The sequence below is a fragment of the Cebus imitator genome, unplaced genomic scaffold (assembly GCF_001604975.1).
Source record: "Cebus imitator isolate Cc_AM_T3 unplaced genomic scaffold, Cebus_imitator-1.0 Scaffold177, whole genome shotgun sequence".
NCBI classification, from domain to species: Eukaryota; Metazoa; Chordata; class Mammalia; order Primates; family Cebidae; genus Cebus; species Cebus imitator.
In genome coordinates this window covers 2,311,036-2,336,490 of record NW_016107492.1, presented here as the reverse complement: position 1 = coordinate 2,336,490, position 25,455 = coordinate 2,311,036, and the positions used below count along the sequence as shown (strand labels likewise).

The window sequence follows — 25,455 nt, the reverse complement described above, 5'->3', positions numbered from 1 at the left end:
AAAATAAATTTCTTAGAGCTGTTTGCTTTTTATCCCCAAGGAATTTTACAACTGATTCCCATATTGAATTTAAAAGCAGGCCAGGCATGGTGGATCATCCTGTAATCCCAGCACTTTGGGAGGCTGAAGTGACAGAACTGCTTGAACCTAAGAGTTTAAGACGAGCCTGGGCAACACAGGAAGGTGGGGTGGAAGAGTTAGGGGAGGGGGGCAGGTGGGGGTGGTGAGGGTGGGGGATCACCTGAGTCCAGGGAGGTTGAGGCTGCAGTGAGCCATGATCATGCCACTGCACTCCAGCCTGGGCGAGAGAGCTAGACCCTGTCTCAGAACAACAACAACAAAAAACCAAAAGGCCAACAACATTCCTTAAGAAAAATACAAAGGTAAGAGACTTCCCCTGCCAGGTATCAAGACATATAATCAAGTTAAAGCAATTTAATGTGCTATTTGGCCCTTGCTTAGGCAAATTGACCAATGGAACAGAACAGGAAGTCCCAAAATAAACGTTTGGCTATAATGGCAAATTTCCATGTAAGCAAAGCCTCTGAAGAAAGGATATATTAGTCAATAAATGGTGCAGAGAAAACTGATTTTCTACATAGTAAAAAATGAAATTTTTAATCTATATCACACATGCACAAATCAATTCCAGGTGGACTAAAGAGTTAACTATGAGACACTTTTTTGATTTTCAGAAGTGACTCTAAGTAGCTATGACCCTAGGATAGGACACAATGTAAAACATAAAAAGGACTCACATTTAAATATATTAAAATTAAGTTTTGTTTACAAAAAAACCCAAAGTGAAAAGCCACAAACTGGGTGAAGATATGTGCGAGAACAACAACAACAATAAACAACAACAAAAATATCGGTATCCTAAATATAAAGAACTCTTAAATTTAAGAGAAAAAATTGAAAAATAAAAGACATCAAGAAATATTTCACAGAAGAAAAAGGGATGACAAACGTGAAAATGTTTTTAACTTATAATCAGGAAAATGCATTTTTTTCTATTATACTGAAGTGATATCACATTCATAAGGAAAACACAATTTAAAGCCACAATAAAATGCCATTTTACACCTACCAGATTGGAAAGAATGGGGTCTTACGATAGCAAGTAAATAGGAAACCATACTGTAAAGTGGTGCAGCCAGTTCGGAAAACAACTTGGCATTATCTTGTAAAACTGTTATAAAGCTGATCAGGCACATGACTTATAAACCACCAACTTTGTTTCTAGATTTATACCTTAAAGAAATTTTTGGACATGAGCACCAAGAAATTGGATATGAATGTTTGTTTCAGCATTGTTTGTAAAAGCAGGAAAAAAAAGTGAAAACGAGACCCAACAAAATAAATTGTGAAAATAAACCTGTTGAATAAAAACATCAAGTTATATAAGACTACATACAGAATACTTTTTTATAAAGCTCATAAAAGTAAACAATATACAGCCATGGGATATATGTATAAAAGCAAAAGGAAAAAAAAAGCAAATAAATGATAGATTCAAGGTAGCAGTTACCCCTAAAGAGTAGGCTGCAGATTGGTATTGAGAAGGAACACAAACGTAGGGTTAATAACAGAAAAGCTCTAGTTCTTAGTGGGTAGCTTCACAGGTATTTTATTGTTATGCCTTCAGGTTGCATATGGTTTTATGTATGTATCAAATATTACATACACAAATGTAGTGACCAGGCCGGGCACGATGGCTCACACCTGTAATCCCAGCACTTTAGGAGGCCGTGGTGGGCAGATCATTTGAGGTTAGGAGTTTGAGACAAGCCTGGCCAACATGGTGAAACCCCATCTCTACCAAAAATACAAAAATTAGCCAGGTGTGGTTGCACATACCTGTAAACCCAGCTACTTGGGAGGCTGAAGCAAGAGAATCATGGGAACCCAGGAGGCGGAGGTTGCTGTGAGCCAAGATGGCACCACTGCACTCCAGCCTGGGCAACAGAGTGAGGCTCTGTCTCAAACATAAACAAACAAACAAATAAATAAATAAATAAATAAAAGAGGCTGAAGCAGGAGAATCACTTGAACCCGGGAGAAGGAGGTTGCAGTGAGCCGAGAACATGCCACTGCACTCCAGCCTGGGTGACAAAGTGAGATTCTGTCTCCAAAAAAAAAAAAAGAAGAGAGAGAAATGTGGTGACCAGAAAACTTTCATACTGCTAAGAGACTATTTTAAAAAAAAAAAAGGAAATTATATATTCTTAATGTATGTAAACTGTATTACCTAGTGAAAGCAGAAGTATGTATAACAGATATAGGAGCAGTTGGGTTTTTTAGTCACAAAGAATATTAGTCAATAACTAACTTAGTTGTAGATCTTGGACTAGTTATTTAATGTCTTTAAACCTATTTTTTTTTAACTTTTGAACCTTTTTTTAACTGTAAAGTACTGAATTACTGTAAACATCAGGAATATTATGAAGTGACTCGTACAGGTGATATATTTTTTAAATGATAGCTAATAGTCCCCATGACTATTACACAAATCTAAGAAACCCCTTATATTCTGAAGAGTTTTCCAGGTATACTGAACTTAGCCACAAACCATTAAGGTAATGAAAGAGTGACTTGTCAAAAAACAAACAAAAAAACAAAACCAGAATTTCTGCATTCAAATAAGGTTACCCTCAAAGAGACTATATACTTCTTTCACTAACCTTGCTATTGCTCAGGATGATTTTGAGAAACACTTAATTCAAACTGTTTAGTGTTGCAAACATTTTTACCAGTAGAGGAAAACCTTAACTCTTTGGAGGTGGATTTCACCTATGAAAATAGGAAATATTTTCAATCATGTTTGATGAATAATCAAGTTAAGATTTTGGTCAAAATTAACATATGACTATGATGAGACTAATTATTTTGAGTGATTTACAAATGAACTCTTCAGGCTATTTTCAAAGATGAGTTTCAAAAGAATTTTTAGCAATGGCAACGTTACTTTAAAAAAAAAAAAAGCAACAACTTTGCAAAAGCTACAAGTTTGCAAGGTTTCTACTTGGAAGGACAACAGTCATCCTAATGTGCAGCCTCATTTCTACATAGTACAAGTCTGAAATTACTGAAGAGACAACTGCTTATGATTAGTGAAACTACTTACCTCAGTTACCCTCAACCTTTAATTTTTCTAAGGGAAAATGAAAAGCTTTCTAAAATTTTCAGTTAAAGATAAAGATCCTTGGCCGGGCGCGGTGGCTCACGCCTGTAATCCCAGCACTTTGGGAGGCCGAGGCGGGTGGATCATGAGGTCAAGACATCAAGACCATCCTGGTCAACACGGTGAAACCCCATCTCTACTAAAAATACAAAAAATTAGCTGGGCATGGTGGCGCGTGCCTGTAGTCCCAGCTACTCAGGAGGCTGAGACAGGAGAATTGCCTAAACCCAGGAGGCGGAGGTTGCGGTGAGCCGAGATCGTGCCATTGCACTCCAGCCTGGGTAACAAGAGCGAAACTCCGTCCCAAAAAAAAAAAAAAAAAAAAAAAAGATAAAGATCCTTCATATAAGGAGAAAAATATAGCCAACCTACTCAATTTTGTATCTGAGGAATGGAGAATAAAAAATTATACAGTTCTGATAGGATTCCATAACGGCAATCAAATAATGAGAAGCAGTTAGACAGATCTTATAGGAAGAAATCTGTGCTAATAGAGATATGCAATATATTTTAATTAAATAAACAGCACTGATGTGACCCCAACTTTTTGATGTCAATAGCTGGTGATATATATTGACCACTTATTACATGGATTTGCTGGAGTATTATAACACAAATTTATAAATGGTTTTAAGAAAATATGAAAGATAAGTTTTACAAACACTTGGAATTTTACATGAAGGGGAAAGAGACATAGCCAACAGCATCCCAATAATAACTTTTTTACATATCTGATAAGAGAAACCACGGAAACATTCGTAACTGATACAACATGAATTAGATTCTGAAGGCATTCTTTCTTTACCATATAAGACATAGAGAAAAAAAGAAGCAAAGAAAATTATCAAGTTTACCATTTACAAGAATAGTTTATGTAATTTCAAGAAGTCCTTAACAGCACTGTAAGTTCAAAGTTCATTTGGGAATTAAAAAAGAATGAATAAAATACTCCTTAGAGGGAGTACAATGTTTATTCAAACATTTTAGAAATAATTACATAAGAATATAGTGAAATTCGTCAAAAACAATGTCAGGTAACTTGTTTTAAAGTGGCAGTGCAATATCGTAAAGCAATGGTTTTAATGACTAAATGAAAGAATCACAAAGCACCTAGAAATATTTATTGAAGAAATAATACACAAATTTTCATGGTTTCTTTTGTCCATTTACAATTTCAGTATTTTAGCTCTATTTCATATCACTTTTTGGTAGGTGCTTTTAACATATGAGGTTAAAGTGGTAAGTCTCACAATAAAGTAGGCATCTTTGAATATTTGAATATTTCATCTCTTCATTTCTATGAGTATAATCATCTTTCAACTGCATGATTCCTTCAGCCTGATTCTAATTTCACATTTCAATCAATGTGTTTTTGCCTGATAAAAGAGAACTGTGCATATTGACTCTGCTATTTATCTTTTTTTTTTTGAGATGGAATTTCACTCATTTCCCTTGGCTGGAGTGCAATGGCATGACCTCAGCACATTGCAACTTCCATCTCCTGGGTTCAAGCAATTTTCCTGCCTCAGCTTCCCAAGTAGCTGGGATTACAGGCATGTGCCAATATGCCCGGCTAATTTCGTATTTTTAGTAGAGATGGGGTTTTGCCATGTTGGTCAGGCTCGTCTCAAACTCTTGACCTCAGGTGATCCGCCCACCTTGGCCTCCCAAAATGTTGGGATTACAGGTGTGAGCCACCGCACCCGGCTGTTTATCTTTTCATACTGCTGTCAGGTCCTTCAAGGCTGTGCTTCTGATTACGTATACACTTTAGTTCTCTTATGAGTATTTCATATTTTATGGATAGATAGCATACCAACTTAGTATGTTAGATAACCACTGTATGGTAAAAACCAGAAATGAAAATATAATAACCCTTATGCCCTCTAAACTCCTTACATATAACAAAGACAGAAACATGTCAGAGAAAAAACATTTTAAATAATCTCAGGAAATAATAAGATCCTGCCCCCTGAAAATAAATACAACAAACCTATTAGTAACCATAGCTAAACAAGCACTGTAATATACAAACTCCATTAGACATGACAAATAGACAGCTGAAGCCAGGTTTTGACACTTATTCTCCACATCCAGCCAGTTGTCACCAGTCTAGTAAGTGCTACAGGGTTAACTGTTTCTGGACTGACAGAAATATGGTGGTACATACACAAGACAACACTGGTCTGATCAGATCCAGCAATGACATGAACTTGCTCACAGGTGACAGTAGAAAAACTAGCATTTTGGAAAACTTTTAAATCTGCTTCATGAGAGACTTTTACCTGCCAACCTAACCCCTCTTAAAACTTTTTCTTTTTTTGGTTTGCTACACTCAACAGGCACTGGCTTTTGTGATGTGGCTTTCTACCCTACTGTAAAAGTCCAGAATCCTATTTAATAAGACACATGAGCTATTAGTCAATGAACTTCAGGGCTGGATGAATCAAGGAAATATTTTGCATTGCCCCAGCTTCCTTATGAACCAGATAACTGACCAGCAGTGAACCACAATAAATTTGAAGACACAATTAAACAAAAACTTGGGAAGGCCTGGAAGAGAGGTGCCAAACTGCACTGCAAATACAAAATAAAATATTTTAATGTTCTTGATAAATATTTCTAAAAGAAATACATATAGTGAATAGGCCATTTTATAATGCTAATTAAAACCTTGAAGAGCTGTTAAATCTGTAGGTCCATCAATATTCTGGCTCCAAATCAATATGTAGAAATGTTTTTAATTAAATTTCAATAAATACACCAGAGGGATTTAAATATAATGAGTAAAACAGTAATTTCAACCCCTGTTTTTACCAGCAATATGCTTAACTGGTTAATGATGGGCTTGAACTAATCAATAAACTACAGTCTACAAAAGGGTTTTTGTAAAAATGCATTCATTTCTGTTAATAAATAAATACAGATTCTGTATAGTCAGAGAAACCAGTATGGTGGCATATAGCAAAACAGAGAGATGATAAATCTTGGATTTTGAATCCAAGGTTTATCAAATGATTAAAGAAGAGCATTAGAGTCATGTAATCCGCATCATTCTTTCTCAAGGTCTGTCAACTGGGCACCAGAATAACATCAGATCAAAGCCCTGTTTAGTATTTCCTCTGGTTCACCTTTTGATTATGAAACAAACACTTTTTGCAAAAGATGAAAAAATAAAATTGGAGACTCATTTGGACAGAGTTAGCACAGCTAGGTCTTTTGGTGTCCTAGCAATTCAAACTGAAACTAAAGGCTTCTTATGGCACTCCTATAAGCTTCTGAAAATGCAGCCAAGTGGCACTCAAAAAGACAGAACATGTTTTCTGCTTCTGTAAATATACAAGAAATGGAAAAATCACCACCTAGAAAAAAAAGCAAGGCATAAATTCATCAGCACCAAGTAAAAACAATCTTTAAAAGGAGCAAATTTCTTTTGTATCCTTGTGTTGATGAATAGGTACTAACCTCTCCTCTAGGAAAAATCCACTGCCTGAGGTTAACATAAAGATGTTAGGCAAAAGAAAAGGTAAAACTCAACAAATTACACTTTGATTCACCCAAATAAAAAGTATGAGAGAGATTTCAAGATTTTTGGCACTACTTTAAGCATTTTTCAGGATAGGTATGGTTTTAAGTTCTACTGTCTTCCTTCCGTACTCCATTATTTGGAAAAGCAGGAAGTCTCAAATATAACTCTATTACTAATAATTCTTCAGGTATTATTCCAAAAGTTGTACACTTTTGTGTCACAATAGTTAACATTTAAATAAGACTCTAGTTGTAGTTAAATGTGTTGAAAGGTGTTCATATCAAAATCTTGGTTATCCTTCATACCTATCAGATATGACTAAATTGTTGGTGGCCAGAACACAAATCACATACAGTCAACCACATTATTGGATCCATGACCTACATCTCTAATTTGGCTAGTTAAACAGGAACACACAGCTACACCTGCTCCAGCTCTGCAGTGAGACACAGATCCAACAAGCTCCCACCTGAAAAGACAGAGAAGAAAAAATGTTATCTTAAAAAAAAGGATAATTTACTTTACTCAAATACTAACCAAAGATAAAAACTCCCTATGTGGGACTGGTTTTGAAGGATAGCAAGCTTCCAGTGGGAGATAAGAGATATCAAAGCATAGTATTAACTACAACTAGCAATATTTTAACATTCTGGAGTAATCTACTATTATGCCAAAAGATACTGTAAAGCACAGGGACAACATGTAAATTACCTATTCAGCACTGGATCAAATGCTTCCACCGTATTTAAGTATGCGTTGCCATTATGACCGCCAACTGCAAAGATTTTGCCCATCACTGTTGCGATTCCCACTCCACCTCTGGGAGTGGTAAGTGCTGCCACATAATCCCATTTGTTGCTTCGGGGGTCATACCGTTCAACTGAACTCAGAGGAGAATTATCATCAAAACCGCCTATGTAAAGAAATAAGGAGAGAGGGTGGGAGCAATTTACCAATGCAGTTGTGTCCTAGCTAAATCAGAACTCGACTGGCCTTGTCTTCCTACTCTGGGGCTCTTATGCTCAGAAGAAGGGCAGTGCCACAGCAAGCAGCACCACGTGCTGCAGATGGCTCATTCCTCCCATTGTCAGTGTACAGAGGATCCTTTGGATGTAGACAATTTTCTAAGACCAATGAGCTCCTGTAGAAGTCTAGTAAGAAGCCCACTGACTGGAAGGAGCTATGATTCTCAGCTGAGGAGAAGTCTGTGTCCATTGGTGGTTATTGAGAAGCTGTTGTTAAAGTATTTGTCACTTACAGAATCAAATTGAAAATTTCTCTATTAATTCTTAAACACTCTGCATAAGAGGTAAAGCTTCCATAAAGCAGCCATGAACCAGGTTGCCCAGAAATGGCAGCTTTATGTAGCCACACACAGCAAAGGCCACCCTTTGCCCAAATGTCTCTACAACATGGCTTCAGCCTAAAACATGCTAACTTCTCAGAAGACAGATGAGGTCAAATGCTCACTTGACTCTTTACCTCCCTTACCTTTATGGCTAAAGGGGGAAGATGTACACTTTTTAGGTAGAACCATAGTTTGGTGCCTGCTGTTAATTGGTTTTGCCTGGTTGAATTTCAATTACAAGGTGTTTTAGGGGGTGTTTTTGCTTAGAAAGGCCCCCTTTTCCTAGACCAGCAAGCATTCCGGTCTCTGCCAAGTACACTGCCCCCTTGATCTTTCAAGAGGCCTTGAAGAAAGCATGAGGGTTTTGCAGGTTTCTAGAAATCTGGCCCCAAAATTAGGGCTCAATTTTCTGATTGTAGTAGAGGTAAAGATTCCGAAGGAACAGTCCTTGGTGTTAGCCTTAACAGACAGACAAGGGCTGAGGGATGTGAACTGAGTCTTGTTATTCTTTGGGTGTTTCATGGAATAAGCAGTGAAATTTAGACAAGAAAACAGAAAAGGGAATTCTTCTTTAATGGGGGGAGGTGGTTTTCTCCTAGGGTTATCCCGAGTTGGTGTTTATAAGATAGCACAACTGCTACCCGCTGTTTTTTATGGACTGAATCATTTTGTGATATTTTTTCTGCAACACTGGAGTTTTAGTTTTTAAAAAGATATTTATGCATATGTATATATATTATATATTATATTTCACAATCTTTTTTTTTTAAGACACAATCTCTATTGGGTCTGCACCTTCATCCTTGATCTCGTTAGCAATAACATTTTTTGCTGCTAGGTGGGTTAAAGAGTTAACCCTGCATGAGGTTTCATAATAAAAGATTATTAAATTAAAAATAAAAAGCAATATAAACATTGGCATAATCTTTATTTATATGAAATACCTAGGCTGGGCACAGTAGCTTATGCCTGTAATCCCAGCACTTTGGGAAGCCAAGGCAGGCAAATCACTTGAGGTCAGGAATTCAAGACCAGCCTAGCAAACATGATGAAATGCTATCTTTACTAAAAATACAAAAAGTAGCTGGGCGTGGTGGTACATGCCTGTAATCCCACCTACTCATAGACTGAGGCAGGAGAATCCCTTGAACATGGGACGCAGAGGTTGCAGTGAGCTAAGATCATACCACTGTGCTCCAGCCTGGGTGACAGAGCAAAAATCTGTCTCAAAAAAAGAAAAAAAAAAAAGAAAGAAATACTGGCCAGGCATAGTGGCTCACACCTGTAATCCCAGCACTTTGGGAGGCTGAGGTGGATAGATAACCTGAGCTCAGGAGTTCAAGATCAGCCTGACCAACATGGAGAAACCCTGCCTCTAATAAAAATACAAAAAATTAGCCAGGCGTGGTGGCATATGCCTGTAATCCCAGCTACTTGAGAGGCTGAGGCAGGAGAATCCCTTGAACCCAGAAGGCAAAGGTTGTGGTGAGCTGAGATCATGCCATTACACTCCAACCTGGGCAACAAAAACAAAACTCTGCCTCCAAAAAAAAAAAAAAGAAATACCTATGGCTTACTTGAAGCATTCAATGTAATTTCCCTTGAAATAAGGTTGAGAAAAACAAATCTTACACTTTTAAAAAATTTTAGCAAAGCACATTCAATTTCTGTCCTTCCATTTACAAACATATACATCATTTAAATGTAATCCCTTACGTTAAATAAATTTGTTATTCCTAGAAAGATAAGGTTGTACATGTTTTAAACATGAAAGATGAAGATTTAAACAAAATTATAAATGTAACCTTAATAATCCAGCTGGGCATGGTGGCCCATGCCTGTAAGCCTAGCACTCTGGGAGGCCAAGGCAGGAGGCCAGTTGTTCATGACCAGCCTGGGCAACACAGCAGGGACCCATCTTTACAAAAAAAAAACAAAAAACAAAATAAAACTGGGTGTGGTAGCACGGGCTTTTAGTCCTAGCTACTTGAGAGGCTGAGGCAGGAAGATCATGTGAGCCCAGGAGTTCAAGGCTGCAGTGAGCTATGATTGTGCCACTGCACTCTAGCCTGGGCAACAGAAAGACACTGTTTCCCTTTAAAAAAAAAAAAAAAAAAAATTCAAATGCATCACACCAAACATATACAATTCTTATCTGTTAATTATAAACAAAATTTAATAGGAAAGAATTCAAAAGCATATCTTAGGACTGAGTCTACTTAAGGCTAAATGCAACATAATTTTTTGTTACTCTGTTATATGACAGTTGTCATTGTATATAATGATATATTAGAGAAATACCCATCTACTTACCAACTACGTATAAGCAACCATGAAGCTTGCTAACTCCATTGCCTGCTCTTCGTTGACCCATTTCTTTAACTTCTATCCACTTATCCAGATGTGGATCATATCTTTCCACGCTAGATAAAGAAGCCATTCCATCATTGCCACCTACTGCATAAACATGGTTCTGAAATGAAAAGAGTCAAACAAAAGACATGACATTAGATTTTGAATTTACTTCTACATTGTCCTAATGGTAAATTAGAATGTATAAGGCAGTATTTCATAAAATAATATATATAATATCTTCATACTGGTGGTAATATATTGGACATTTCCTTAATGAATGTGATGCAGTGTAATTCAAGGGCAAGTTGCCATATAACTTACTATCAGAGCAACAGAGCCAACTCCTCCACGGGGAGTATTCATTGGTGCCACTGTACTCCATTGATCAGACTCTATGTCATATCTTTCCACATCATTGAAGCAAGTATTGTCATCTAACCCTCCAATTGCATAAATTGGGCCTCCTAAAGAAGCCAAGGCAATTCCTCGCCTGCAAAGACAATAAAACATACTTTAGCAACTGGGTTTGTTTCTAGGAAAAAAGTCACACAAAAAGACGGTGCTAATGCAAATCATTTATCATGTTAATCTTCAAATAGTATATAGTTTGTTTCCATTAAGATTTATCAAAGCTTTTCAATAGATGGCTACAGAATTGCTAAACTGTGCAACCCTACCTGAACACTGTCCCCTAAAGTTGTACAGTGCATAGCCCACACAGACTAAACTCAAAACAATAAAGTATAACCCAATAAAATAGTATAAAAGAGTCCAAAATAAGGCGGGCATAATGGCTCAAGCCTGTAATCCCAACACTTTGGGAGGTTGAGGTGGGCGGATCATGAGGTCAGGAGATCGAGACCATTCTGGCCAACATGGTGAAACCTTGTCTCTACTAAAATACAAAAAATTAGCCAGGTGTGATGGTACGCAACTGTAGTCCCAGCTACTCAGGAGGCTGAGGCAGGGGAATCTCTTGAACCCAGGAGGTAGAGGTTGCTGTGAGCCAAGACTGTGCCTTTGCACTCCAGACTGGTGACAGAGCAAGACTCAGTCTCAAAAAAAAATAGTCCAAAATATTCAATTAGCGCAACACACAGTTGTATAATTGAGAGGTTAATGAGTTGACAGAGAAGTTTTACACTGGAGGTCAGAGGCCAATCTCACTTATAAATCCATGCAATTACAGAGCTCATTTTGTTGCAAGGTTTCATTACACCACACAAAAGAATATCAAATTTTGTACTACAAGTTTTATATGACATTGCTTTATTTCTGAAGGGCATTTACTTTTCTTTGAAAGTAAGAGACTTGGCCCATGTTAAAAGCTAATTTATTTAACAGCGATCACAAAAAAAAAAAAAATCTCAATTTCTTAAAAAACACACTGCAGCAATCAAAAAGTTGAACTATTATCAAACTATTATTTTGTCACTAGCTTGGATAATTTACAAACATCTACTACCTTGTGTCTCATCTGAGACATAGCTGGCATTAATGAGTTAACACAGGAAAAGCACGAAGCAGAATGTCTGGCCCATATTTAGTGCTATGAAGTATTAGCTTTTGTTATTATTGGAGAAAGCAACTGCTTCACTGAGATTCTAACTCTAAATTTATCAGAAAGAATCCAACAAAATAATTCTTAAGGGTAAGAATTCATTTACTTCCAGTGTCCTTAACCTCTTTTCTCTTGGATATAAAGCTATGACTTACAAATACTGTGGTTATAAAAATTTTCAGGTGTGTGAGAACAAGTACACGTGTTCTCTAGAATGTAAGGATGTTAGGTCAGGAAAGTAAGTATGCCTAATAATTGTCCCTCTCCTCAAACCACAAAAGCAGACAACATTATTGGCTTATTTCCTACTCCTCAAAACTCTCTTAATTTTCATGACAACACAAATTTTAGTCCATTCCTACATCTCTGGCTAGTGCTTTTCAGTTTCCTTTATCAGTGCCTTCTTTATTCCATCATTAAATTATAAAGTTCCCTAAGGATCACTCTACACTTTCTCTCCCTAAGCAATCCCATTATTTTCACAGATTTGTGATAATTCAAGTATTTATTTCCAGACATATACCCAATTTCTACTTCAAATCTGTCCTGTTGGCTCTTCAACCTTAACTGTAATCTGAAATGAAACTCACTGCCCACCTCCCTGTGGTAGGGAGAATTGTAAGATACTCCCTGTGCCTCATGACCTTCATCCCCTGGTGTTACTCTCATAATTATGCTACATTGTATGGCAAAAGGGAGGTGACCTTGCTGGGCCTAATCGAATCACACAAACCTTCAAAAGCAGAGAGTTTTCTCAAGCTGGTAGTCAGAAATTTAAAAAACCAGGTGAATGCAGTATGCTATTGCTTGTTTGAAGGTGGAGGGGAACATGTGGGAAGGATCTGAGAGTGACTTCTAGTCAACAGCCAATAAAAATGAGAAACTCAGTCCTATAGCCACAAAAAACTGAACTGTGTCAATAATCTAAATCGCCTTGAAAGTGGCTTCTTCCCCAGTGCCTTCAGATAAAAGCCTAGCCCAACCTCTTGATTCTGGCCTTGTGGGACCCGAATTAGAAAACCCAGCAAACCTGCATGACTTTTGAACTGTGAGCTAAAAAATGGGTGCTACTTTAAGCTTCTAAACTGGTGGCAATTTGTTACACAGACATAGAAAACTAATACAGCCCCATCACAAAACAAAAATTTTATTCCATTCACCACCTTGTTTTCCAAACTCAGAAATCATACCACTACCCATCCAGTTGCTTAAGGCAGAAACTGAAGAATCATCCTTGCCTCTATCTAATTGTTCTAATTATCATAAAGTCTTACTGACTATATACCTCTGAACTGTCTTTGAAATACATTCTCCTTTCTCTATATCAATTTCTATCAGTTTAGTCCAAGCCACCATTATTTCTTTATACCAGGGGATGAAGAACTGAAATAACTCTTTTTGGTCTGTTAGACTGTTTTCACTCTGGTCATCCTCAAATTTCTCCTCCATTTTGCATGCGTAAATTCTCTAAAAAGAGAAATCTGATCCTATAATTCCCCTACTATTGAAATAAAAATATAAAATGTATATTTAATATACATGCATATTAAATATATGTTTAATTCAAAGTCGATCAGATAAAATATCCTTGGCAAACCTGAAAGGCCTTCATCCTTTACTTATTCTTTCTGCCTCATTTCTAGACACTCTTCCCCTTAATCTCTCAACCACACTGGACCTCTTTCATGTTCTTTGCTCTCTTTCATCTCCAGGTTTTTGAAGGCTCTTCATCTCCCTCCACTCACCACTCAGTCCACCTACAATAACTTAATCAGGCTAAATTCTGCAATTCCTTCAGATCTTAAATTAAATGGGACTTCATTAAGATGTTCTGCACTCCTCAAGCACACTTTACTCACCCCGTGCTAATATTATCGCCCTTATATCATTATTTGTATCTTCTCTTCTACAGTGTAAGCTACACAGAGGCAGACATATAAAGATTAAAAATGTACTTTGGGATTTCATCCCCCATTTTAATCCATGCAGTTACCACGTGGTATAAATCACTCCCTATTAAAGTATTAAACTGTCATTTGTTAGCTTTTTTCCCCCAGGATTCTTTCTCATGAGGTGAAAAAAAGCTTCAAATGTCTTCACATTTCTATTTAATCTTTCATATTTTAACACATGAAGAAAACCCAGTTGAAAATATTGTTATATTAATCAAAAATAGAAAATTAGAAGCACATATCCCCATGTGTGGCTTATTTTTTAACTGCTCATTTTGATAACAAGTCATTTTTAACTCTTACACAATGGTGCTAGTTTGCCAACCATATAAGCCACAATGTCTGAGGTATGGTTTTACTAGTTCAGGTTTCTTTCTTTCTTTTAATTAAACTGTGGGTGATATATTTATAAATAAATATATATATATAAAAATATAACCTGCAGTTTTTTGTTTTTATTTTTTGAGACAGAGTTTCACTCTTGTCATCTAGGCATGTTATTGGCTCACTGCAACCTCTATCTCCTTGGTTCAAGCAATTCTCATGCCTCAGCCTCTCTAGCAGCTGGGATTACAGGCACCCACCACCACGCCAGCTAATTTTTGTATTTTTAGTAGAGACACGGTTTTGCCATGTTGGGCAGGCTGGTCTCAAACTCCTGACCTCAGGCAATCCACTCACCTCAGTCTCCCGAAGTGCTTGGATTACAGGCATGAGCCACTCACTATGCCTGGCCCACTGGCAGTTTTATTAAAAGAAACTTCAGCAATATTTTCAATATTTACTCAGATAGCCTTCTTCTCTCTTCTTGAATTATATTATCACTCTGACCCAGAGGCAGAATTATTCTAGTATTCTAGTTATTCTAATATCTAGTTGTATATAAATTATTAAGCTCAGTCTTTGAAATCCTTATGCTATTTACTGAACAATAAATTGAAAAAGAAAAATAATAGTCAATCAAATTTAATCTCCCGTTTGGTGCAAAATGTATGTGATCTTTCTGACATACAATTCCAGTTGCTGGGAGGAATTACAGTATGTTTCATTGCTATTATACTGAATCATAAACAAATATTTATTTATTCCTACTAAAGCAACATACACCTCTTAAAATATCTAGTTACTCCTGTAGCTTTCTTGTCTCCAGATCACAACCCTTCAACTATTTTTTCTAGATAACATGGTTTTCAGATGAATTACTAACCTGCTAGTTCTTACTTACATGCATTCCAGATTATCATTCTCACATTTTTAATAATCAATTTTGTGCACCTATTTATCTTATGTTCAAATTATAAACACATTACTGTACTAGTAAGTTACATTATAAAACATCCACCCAAAATAAATTTTTAAAAATGTACAGAGTCTAATCTTTTATTTCCATATCCCAACTGGTGTTATATATCCTACTTCAACACCACAGCTGCAGATTTGGAGATACTGGTGTCAAGAACAATACAACTATAAATTCCCTTAATCTAAGGCTTCACTTCTTTTAACGTAGGCAATATATTCACTTTTTTCCTTTCCTGAACTGTGTTTCATAATGGTTAAGGTACTTTTCTCCATAGGAAACAATCATAAGCCTGATTTCCCACCATGCTATGTTGTACTGGTGTAACTGAGTTTTTAAAATACCTAAGGCAGATTTTAACTTCTAACTCTAAGTTTAACATTTTTTAGGTTTTTGCCTAGAGTAGCCTACCCTGTCTTTAGAATCTTGATTTGGTCACACATCTTAGTGATCTTTCCACCTTAGGATACCTAAGTTTGGTATTCAAGTCAGTAATAAAAATGTCAAACAGGTTAGAGTACTAAGTATGTTACTGAAAATCTCCCCTTTAGAGTGATATATTAATCAACATATATTTCAGTTTATGTTGATGAGAATACAAACATTAGAACACAAATATGTAAATGAGAACATAAATATGTAGATGAGAACTTAAAATATTAACGCTCATCAGGGTAAAAATCAGTGAAGAAAATAGAAATCAAGGACAATTTTCTTAACATGATAAAAATATAGATACCTTAGTTCTAAAGTCAGTATCTTATTTAATAGTGAAACACTACTTTTCTAACAAGATCAGGAACAAGACAACATCTACCATCTCTGCCACTATTCACCGGTATTAGATTGTTAGGCAATAAAATCAGACAAGAAAAATCAATTAGAAGCATAAGAATGTATGGGAAATTTGCCCCAAAAAGTCTAAAGATTTATTAACAGTACTGTATCAATGGTAATTTTAATTACTACTATGGCTGTATAACATGTTAATGTTATGGGAAGCTGGGTGCAGGGCAGACGGCAAGGTTTTGCCATCTTGGCACTGGCATTTGGCATTATCTTTGCCACTGGCATTTGGGGTAGATTCTTTGTTGTGGGGGCTGTCCTGTGCATTATAGAGTCTTTAGCAGCATCCTTGACTTCTTCCCATAGATGCTAGCAGCAATCTTCCCATCTCCAAGCTGTGACAACCAAAAATATCTCCAGATACTGCCAAGTGTCCCACAGAGGGGACAAAATCATCTTCAGTTGAGAACCACTAGTACACAGGAACTTTACTATTTTTGCACTTCTCTGGATAAACTAAAATTATCTCAAAATAAAATGTTTTTAAAAAAATCAATGCTCGTGTATAAGTGAAAACTGTGACTACCATATGGTACTCTAAACCATTATTGCATTTTTAATTCTATAAAGAAAATAAAAAGTGGTAACAAAGCATCACCTTGGACATGCTAACAAAATGTGTTTGAGAAGGTATTTAAAGTTTCTAAAATAGAAAAAAAAGTTTAAAATAAGGCCTTTAAATTTTATGAAACTTTATTTCCACCATCAGTTCAAAATAACTTTCCATGCTGATCTACCTCTTTGTGTTCATTGATGCCTTCATCATCCATTTATTAGTGAGAGGATCAAACATCTCCATGCTACCTAAATGTTCATTTCCATCATGTCCACCTACTGCATACACTTTACCTGTCAAATAGAGAAGCATTTTCATTTGACTCCAAATAAATTAATAACATTAATGTTATATATATATATATATATATATATATACATTATATAATTAAAATGTCACCATAAGTTAATTTCCAACAGCTGCTGCTTTGTCCAACGTTAGGATCAATGTCATTTCAGTAGTTGAATGAAAAATCAATGTAAGCTTGCACTAAACATGCTGTTCTACATGAAGTAATTTATTAGTAAATGCTCTAACACTATACCCCCACTTAGGTTTCCCAAATTTTTATTATTTGGTAGATGAAATCACTAATCTTGCCTTCAAAGAACACTTAATAAAATGGAAAAATGCTCTTTTTAGATTATACTTTAAAATATAAAACTGGTGGCCAGGCATGGTGGCTCACGCCTGTACTCCCAGCACTTTGGGAGGCTGAGGTGGGTGGACCACCTGAGGTCAGGAGTTTGAGACCAACTTGGTGAAACTCCATCTTGACTAAAAATACAAAATATTAGCCTGGCATGGTGGTGGGCACCTGTAATCCCAGCTACTCAGGAGGCTGAGGCAGGAAAATTCCTTGAACCCAGGAGGCAGAGGTTGTAGTGAGCTGAGATTGCACCACTGCCTTCTAGCTCGGGCAACAAGAGTGAAACTTCGCCTCAAAAAAAAAAAATTATACACACACACATATAGATAGATAGATAGATAGATAGATAGATAGATAGATAGATAAACTGGTTTGTTGTTTGGTTTTTCTTTTTGAGACAGGGTCGTGCTCTGTGACCCAGGCTGGAGTGCAATGGCGTTATCACTGCTCAATGCAGCCTCAAACTCCTGGGCTCAAGTGATGCTTCTACCTCAGCTTCCCCAGTAGCTGAGACCACAGGCATGCACCATTGCGAATGGCTAAATTTTTAAATTTGTTTGTAGAGACAAGGTCTCCCTACCTTGCCCAGGCTGGTCTTGAACTCACAGGCTCAAATGATCTTCCCACCTCAACCTTCATAAAACTGTTAATATGATCAATTTTTTTACTCAATGAAACAAACAAAAATACACACAGAAAAAGAGGAGACATCGTACACCAAAATGTTAACTGGGACTACTTCTGGGTGTTTGTATTACAAGCGGTTTTCAATTTTTATGAAAATGTTTTTATATTGTTAAAAATTCTTTTATACTTTTATAATAAAAAAGTGGCCATTTAGAGTTTTCTGACAATGTATCCATGGTTCTAGAATTAATTAATTTTCAGGAATGAGTAAAAAAATTTCAGTAATTATTAATTTTAGATGGGTATTAAAAAGGATGATATATAATTATAATTTTGGTTCAATAAACATTTTTTCTTGGTTTAATTTTTTGGTAAATATAACTGAGAATAATTTAACTCTTTATATCTATTTTCTTTCATATTTATCTCCATATCATGCACTTATATGCAACAGATTGCACACTGAGCATCTGTGGGTACAAGGCAAGTAAATAATCACTAACCAAACATTTTATTTAAGAATAATTTATAATTTTGTCATTTTCTTACATAAAAAATAAATTCTCAAAGTTCAGATCTTTAAAAAAGAGCGCTGTGATCATGTGATATTTCAGACAAGCATATACCCACCTTCCACAGAGATTACACCCACATGTCGCCTTCGGCTATTCATTTCTGGCCCAAAGAACCAACTGTTTTTGTTGATAGAATAGCATTCAATACTCCGAAAGGGGTCACCAGATCCACCTCGACCACCTACACAAAACAGCACACCTAAAGGTAAAGGCACAAATAGAGATAAATCATAGCGGCCAAACTAAAAAAACAAGCAAAAAAAAAAAAAAAATAGTATAGAAAAGCATTTAGAAAGTTCAAACTTTGGGTAAAAGCAAAGAGACAAAAAAAATTATTTGGATAATAATCAGTGTTATCATGTTACTAGAAATCTAATGTAATTTTCTTCTTGTCCCCTCAGAGAATAGGGTATATCAGCTATCTCTGCTTGCTAATATTCCACTACAATATGTTGTATACCCTCACCCACCTTCTAAAATTCCTCTTGCTAAGGTCATAACAAAACCAATCAACCGCTGAGTTAATTTCTTACTGAACAGAATTGCCACGCTTGATATGTTGATCACTGACCATTTTTCAGGAAACATCTTACCTCCTTGATTTCTATAATATCAGTCTCCTTTTGTCGCCAACCATTTATTTCCTTCTTTCTACGTTTTCCATGTTCCATTCTGAGCCCACTTCTCACATAACTTTTTGCTCATTCAGGAAAACTTCATCCCTTTGTTTTAGATTCCATCTTTATTGTAATACCTTCCTATATACATTTCCAAGCCACATCTCCACTTGATATCCCACAGACACCTCAAACTCAACAAGTTCAAAAGGATCTCCCCTCCTTGCCTACCTAAACAACCTCTTCCTTCCTTGTGGTGTTCTATCTGTTCCTATTTCCAATGCCACTGGTAACAGTTCATACCCTCATCACCTATTAAACTAACTACTGCAAAATCCTGTCCTCTCTTAATAGTTAGCAGTCTTTTTGCTTTCAGATTCTTACCACTGTAAACTTACGAAAAAGCTCTTTTGATAGCCTTCTATTACCTACACCAGTACTTCTCAAAAACTTTAGAGAATGCCACTGAATTGTGCACTTGAAAAATGGGCAGGTGCAGTAGCTCATGCCTGTAATCCCAGCATTTTGGGAGGCTGCGGCAGGAGGATCATTTGAGGCCAGGAGTTGGAAACCAGCCTGGGCAAGAGAGCATCTCTACAAAAAAATTTGAAATTAGCCAGGTGTGGTGGTACCTGCCTGTGGTCCCAGCTACATGGGAGGCTGAGGCAGGAGGCTCACTTGAGCCCAGGATTTGAATGCTGCAGTAAGCTATGATTGCATCATTGCATTCCAGTCTGAGTAACAGAATGAGATCTTGTCTCTAAAAAGAAATAAGGCAAAAATGCTTAAAAAGGCAAATTTTGTTATATATATTTTACCACAATTAAAAAACTTATACACACATACTATAGTGTAATTCTGAATCACCTGGAGGACATAAAATATGGATTGCTGGGCCTGACTTCAGAGTTTCTGATTCAGGAGGTTTGAAATAAGTCCAAGAATTTGCATTTCTTACAAATTCCCAATGCTACTGGTCCAGGGGCGACCACCTCCTTCACACTTTGAGCAACAAAGACTGCTTTACAAGGTAAAACCTTATCACAGCATAAAGGTCTTCCAGGATCTAACCCAATCTCCTCCCCGCTCTCTCTCTCTCTTAAACTTCATGCTCCTGCAACTATGCATATAGTACACATCTTTGGTGTTCCTATAGCACTTCTGGTAATTAGCATTCATTAAACACACAGTATTAAAATGATCTCTTATGCTGACATCTTTTAACAGAGTCTAAGGTAGTTTAAGACTGTGTATTAAACATTTATGCATTAACAAGGACTAGAACCGTACCTGCCATGTACTAGGCATTCAATAATTCCCTGAACTCCCTTTACCCTAACTAGCATTCAGAAGAACATTTATTTATTATTGAAAACTAAGGCTAAGGTTTACTTTCCTATAAAACCTTTTCTGACTCTTTCAAGATAAAAATAACTACTGTTTTCTTTTACATCCCACTATACCTTAAGATGATATAAAAGCACCTGTTAATTCTTTACTGCATTTATTTATTCAAAAGTCCATTTTCCTAGACAAGACAAGTTATTCCAAAATAAGTCTGGCTATCTTCTGTATGTGCCTGCATTTCTTATACCTAACCCACAGCCTTTCAGCAAAAATTAATAAATATTTGCTGAATGACTGCATAAATGAATGCCTGGTAGCTGCTTGTCCTATCTTTTTCAACTAATTCAATATTTTGTTAGATAAATTTAAAGCTGGAAGGGCCATTAGGTGTGGTAGCTCACACCCATAATACCAGCACTTTGGGAGGCTGAAATGGGTGAGTCAGTTCAGCCCAGGTGTTTAAGAACAGCCTGGGACCACAGGCACATGCCACTACATGTGAGACTCACTAAAATATAGTGAGACCCGAGTGCGTCTTAGCTGCTCAAGGGGGCTGAGATAGGAGGACTGCTTGAGCACAGGAGGTTCAAGGCTACAGTGAGCTATGACTGCACCACTGCACTGCAGCCTGGATGATAGAGGGAGACCCTGACTCAATTTTTTTTTTTTTTTTTTTTTTTTTTTTTTTTTTTTTTTTTTTTTGAGACAGAGTCTTGCTCTGTCGCCAGGCTGGAGTGCAATGGTGTGATCTTGGTTCCCTGCAACCTCTGCCTTCCAGGTTCAAGTGATTCCCCCGCCTCAGCCTCCAGAGTCACTGGGACTACAGGTGCGTGCCACCATGCCCGGCTAATATTTTTTGTATTTTAACGGACACGGGACTTCACCATGTTGGTCAGGATGGTCTTAATCTCCTGACCTCATGAGCTACCCACCTTGGTCTCCCAAAATGCTGCGATTACAGGCGTGAGCTACCACGCCCAGCCAAAATTTTTTTTAATAAAAAAATAAAAATAGGCCGGGCGCGGTGGCTCAAGCCTGTAATCCCAGCACTGTGGGAGGCCGAGGCAGGTGGATCACGAGGTCAAGAGATCGAGACCATCCTGGTCAACATGGTGAAATCCCGTCTCTACTAAAAAATACAAAAAATCAGCTGGGCATGGTGGCGCGTGCCTGTAATCCCAGCGACTCAGGAGGCTGGGGCAGGAGAATTGCCTGAACCTGGGAGGTGGAGGTTGCGGTGAGCCGAGATCGCGCCATTGCACTCCAGCCTGGGTAGCAAGAGCGAAACTCCGTCTCAAAAAAATAAAAAATAAAAAAATAAAGTTGGCAGAAACTGTAAAGATCATTTAGTCAAATTGTTTATAAGTAAACTGAGGCCTTGATTAAGAAATGTGTTTATAAGTTGGGCTGGGTGCGGTGGGTCACACATGTAATCCAGCACTTTGGGAGGCTAAGGCGGGTGGATCACTTGCAGTCAGGAGTTCGAGACCAGCCTGGCTGACATGGTGAAACTCTGCCTCTACTAATAATACAAAAAAATTTAGTCTGGTGTAGTGGTGCACACAAGAAATCGCTTGAACCTGGGAGGCAGACGTTGCAGTGAGCCAAGATTGCACCACTGCACCCCAGAGTTTGGGTGACAGAGTGAGACTGTGTCTCAAAAAAAAGAAAAAGAAATTTGTTTATAAGAAAACTGAGGCCTTGAGAAATTTGTCCAAAATTACGGATGTTCAATGGCACAGCTAGAATTATAACCCCAGAATGTAACACTAATCTTTGATTAGATTTTCTTTAAGTGAAAACTAGTATTTCATCTATATAGTTCATGTAGGAACATATCATGGAAGGAAAAGAAAATTAAGTAAAAAGACTAGGATGCATATCCTTTCTTTTCTATGTCTATGTGTGGCCTTGAGTATACTTTTAACCTAATTCTTAGTCTTTTCATCCTTAAAATGGAATAAAACTACCTATTTCACAATGAGGATCAAATCCTTTGCTAAAATATAATACATAAAGTTGCTTCAATCATGTAAGAGATCATTTATATGAGCATCTAGTACATTTTGGCATATAACCTAGGCTGTTAAGACATTGTTTGAATTCAATTCTGAATTTGAAATATTTCATCAAATACCTTGACTTTCTAAATTCACAACAAAAAAGCTACCCAACTAAAAAAACTAATTCTTTACATCAACCTATTAAAAATAAGAATAATTAGTTCTTCTTCTACTTCTTCATAAGCAGGTGTATGACTTTCAGCGTTTCTTTTTATTACCTAGATAAAATCTCATTCTACTCAATCAAGTATTGCCTTTTGCTGTTTTTCAGGCTATTTCAAAGACCTCATTATTTGATAATTGTATATTTAGATAGCACCACATAGAGAGGAAGTCTCTATTCAGAGCTCCTCTTCCTAAATTTCTGAACCTCATGTATTCCCTCATGTCTCAAATATATTACACTTTATAAATATTTAAAAGCGATACTTCTTATAGCATAATGTCTCAAGAAAAGAAGTGAACATGAACTATTTTCTTGGGAAAATGAATGCCTCCTAAAATATAAGGGCTTTAGATTCTAAGAGTTTAATATAACTCATTATACAAATATTAGCTATGTTTACTGCCCTTCTTTTTATTTGGTAAAATGAAAAACAAATATTTAGACACACAATGTATTTCAAGCTCCATGCTTGGCCCTAGGGATACAAACCTAAACAAGATGCTCAACTGTCTTTGAGGAACTTAAGACATGTCAAATGAATACATGACAATGCAACATAGTAAACCAGGTTCAGAATCTGGGACAATCTCAAAGGAAGAGATATTTTGGTAGGCTCTTCAGAGTATATAGAACTGATTATGGCTTTTTAAAAAATTAGCCTATTGGTAAAACTAAATAATGTACAATAAAAACTATAAATACATACATACAACTGTATTTGCCAATTATTACTTTAAGGCAATCAGACACTAATTATTTTAAAACTACATTTGGGCACACACGAACAACCCTCAAATACAATAAAGATCTTTCCAGGAGAGTTTTTATCATTGTATTACATCAATAAGCAATTTGGTTACCAGCAGTATGCTTCCTTGGGGTAGTCCGAATAGAGTATTCAAAGTCAGGTACTGCTCTGCTACTCAAGTGAAGGTGGTAATTTCTTGCTTCATCCAGTAAATCTCTACATTTTAGATTTTGCTTGACAATCTGTTCTTTTGCCACAACACCCATAAGAAAATCAACCGGCAACAATGGCAGACGAACCTAAGATCATGAACAGTTGCAATATAAAATTTAAGTGAAAATAAGATGATTCATTCTCCACTTTCACTGCAGCATGTTCTCTTTTTAAAACTCACGTTGTTACTTTATGAAATCTAACATGTTCATGAAATTCAATGCGCCAAATTCTAAAGCAATTTCCAGTACTGGTCTACTTGAATGAAATCAGACTATACGTTAAATTACATCCACCCACTTTAAATATAGGTTTAAATAGGCTTTATAATTCAATTGTCTTCATTCAAATTACTTACTTCCAAAAATGGTACTGACATAATCAGAAGGTCCTTCTGTTGATAAAGACATAATCAAAACAAAACTGCTGTGCTTTGTTCTTTTGCCTTTTTAAGCTAAGATTAAACATACGGAAATGTGATTTCTTACTTAAAAATGTAAACATTCATATCTGAAACAAGTGCTGTTTTCTTCAAATCAGTAATCTTGGAAGGGAAGACACTAACTCAGGGACGCATCCCCTCTTTCAGTAGAGGCATTCATCATTCCTCTATTAAAGATGCACTGATTTTCCAGTGGATTAAAGGGGATGATGAAACCAGGTAATGCTATTTTGAATAAAAAGCACACACACACACACACACACGGGGTTGAGTCCAGTCACTCCCCAACTGCAAGACTTTGTTGCAGTAGTCCCTCTACCTATTGCCATGGTCCCCCTTTAATAAAGTCTGCCTTATATGTCTTAAAAAGTAACATATATACACAAATAAGATATAGCTGCAAGAAAATAAAACTTTCCATTTGCTTTTGCTGACAAATTTACTTTCAAAATAATTCTAAGAGAGAAGATCTAAATGTGTACTGAACTTTGACACTCATATGAATGCAAAAATATTGTGATATGCACTTGAAAAATATGTCTTATCATAATCACACTTTGAATAGGTTTACTTCATCTGCCTATAAATATCTAAAATGAGAACACTGGTCATTTTAAGCACTTTCATTCTTCTATTTATTAAAGTTTCTTGTAATGCTACTGAGAAACTTTATGTTATTAAAAATTATGAGAATTATCATTGAGTGCTTTTATCAAGCACAAAGTTTTAACAAAGCATTTAATTTAGAAAAATAAGTAATAATTCCTCTTTTAAGTAACAAAACATCATTTTACTTCTCAGGAATAAATGGAGAAAGGAAAAAAGGGAGGAAGGAAAGGAGGGAAGAGAGAGAAAGGAAAAGGGAGGAAGACAAAAGAAAAGAAATATCACAAGGGCCTATAATCTTTTCATCCCAGTAACACCTATTAACAGTAAAAAACAATAACAGTAACAATAATCAGATACATTTCTGAGGTTTAAAAAAAAGTCAAAGTATGGTAAGAGAAGAAAATAGAAAGTGATGTCCTATGGCTCTTTGCATAATAAATCTACACACATTAGGACTAACTATACTTTTATTAGCAAAATAATTCATTAAAATTTAGAAACTTCATTAAAAAACACTATAAATTATATTTAGAGCTGTTTCCTCAAACCATTTTCTATTAGCATACATAAAATACTCATCATTAGTATCCCAAAGGAATATTTTCAGGTTAAAAAGCAGAGAATGATATTGCTAATTCAAATGTGACAAATTTAGATTCATCCTGAAACAGAACAGCAAGTTAATAGGAAAGTTAGAGAGCTAAAAGCCATTTTTATCATTGTATTTCATCAATAATTTCTTTTTTTTTTTTTTTTTTTTTTTTTTTT

At 36.3% G+C, this 25,455-nt stretch overlaps 1 protein-coding gene across 7 annotated transcripts in view; it reads right to left on the bottom strand.

Annotated features, from left to right (window-relative positions):
* Positions 1-3,679: 3,679 nt before the first annotated feature.
* KLHL8 (kelch like family member 8) overlaps positions 3,680-25,455 on the bottom strand; it is a 95,847-nt gene continuing 74,071 nt past the window's right edge. For all 7 annotated transcript variants that reach the window (XM_037744505.1, XM_037744503.1, XM_017545134.2 and 4 more), the window contains 7 exons: positions 23,536-23,722; positions 18,538-18,681; positions 16,813-16,924; positions 10,738-10,906; positions 10,375-10,534; positions 7,425-7,626; positions 3,680-7,182 (listed from right to left, as the gene is read on the bottom strand). In XM_037744505.1, the coding sequence (XP_037600433.1) occupies positions 7,059-7,182; positions 7,425-7,626; positions 10,375-10,534; positions 10,738-10,906; positions 16,813-16,924; positions 18,538-18,681; positions 23,536-23,722 (1,098 nt within the window). In that variant the 3' untranslated portion in view covers positions 3,680-7,058. The remainder of the gene's footprint in view (positions 7,183-7,424; positions 7,627-10,374; positions 10,535-10,737; positions 10,907-16,812; positions 16,925-18,537; positions 18,682-23,535; positions 23,723-25,455) is intronic.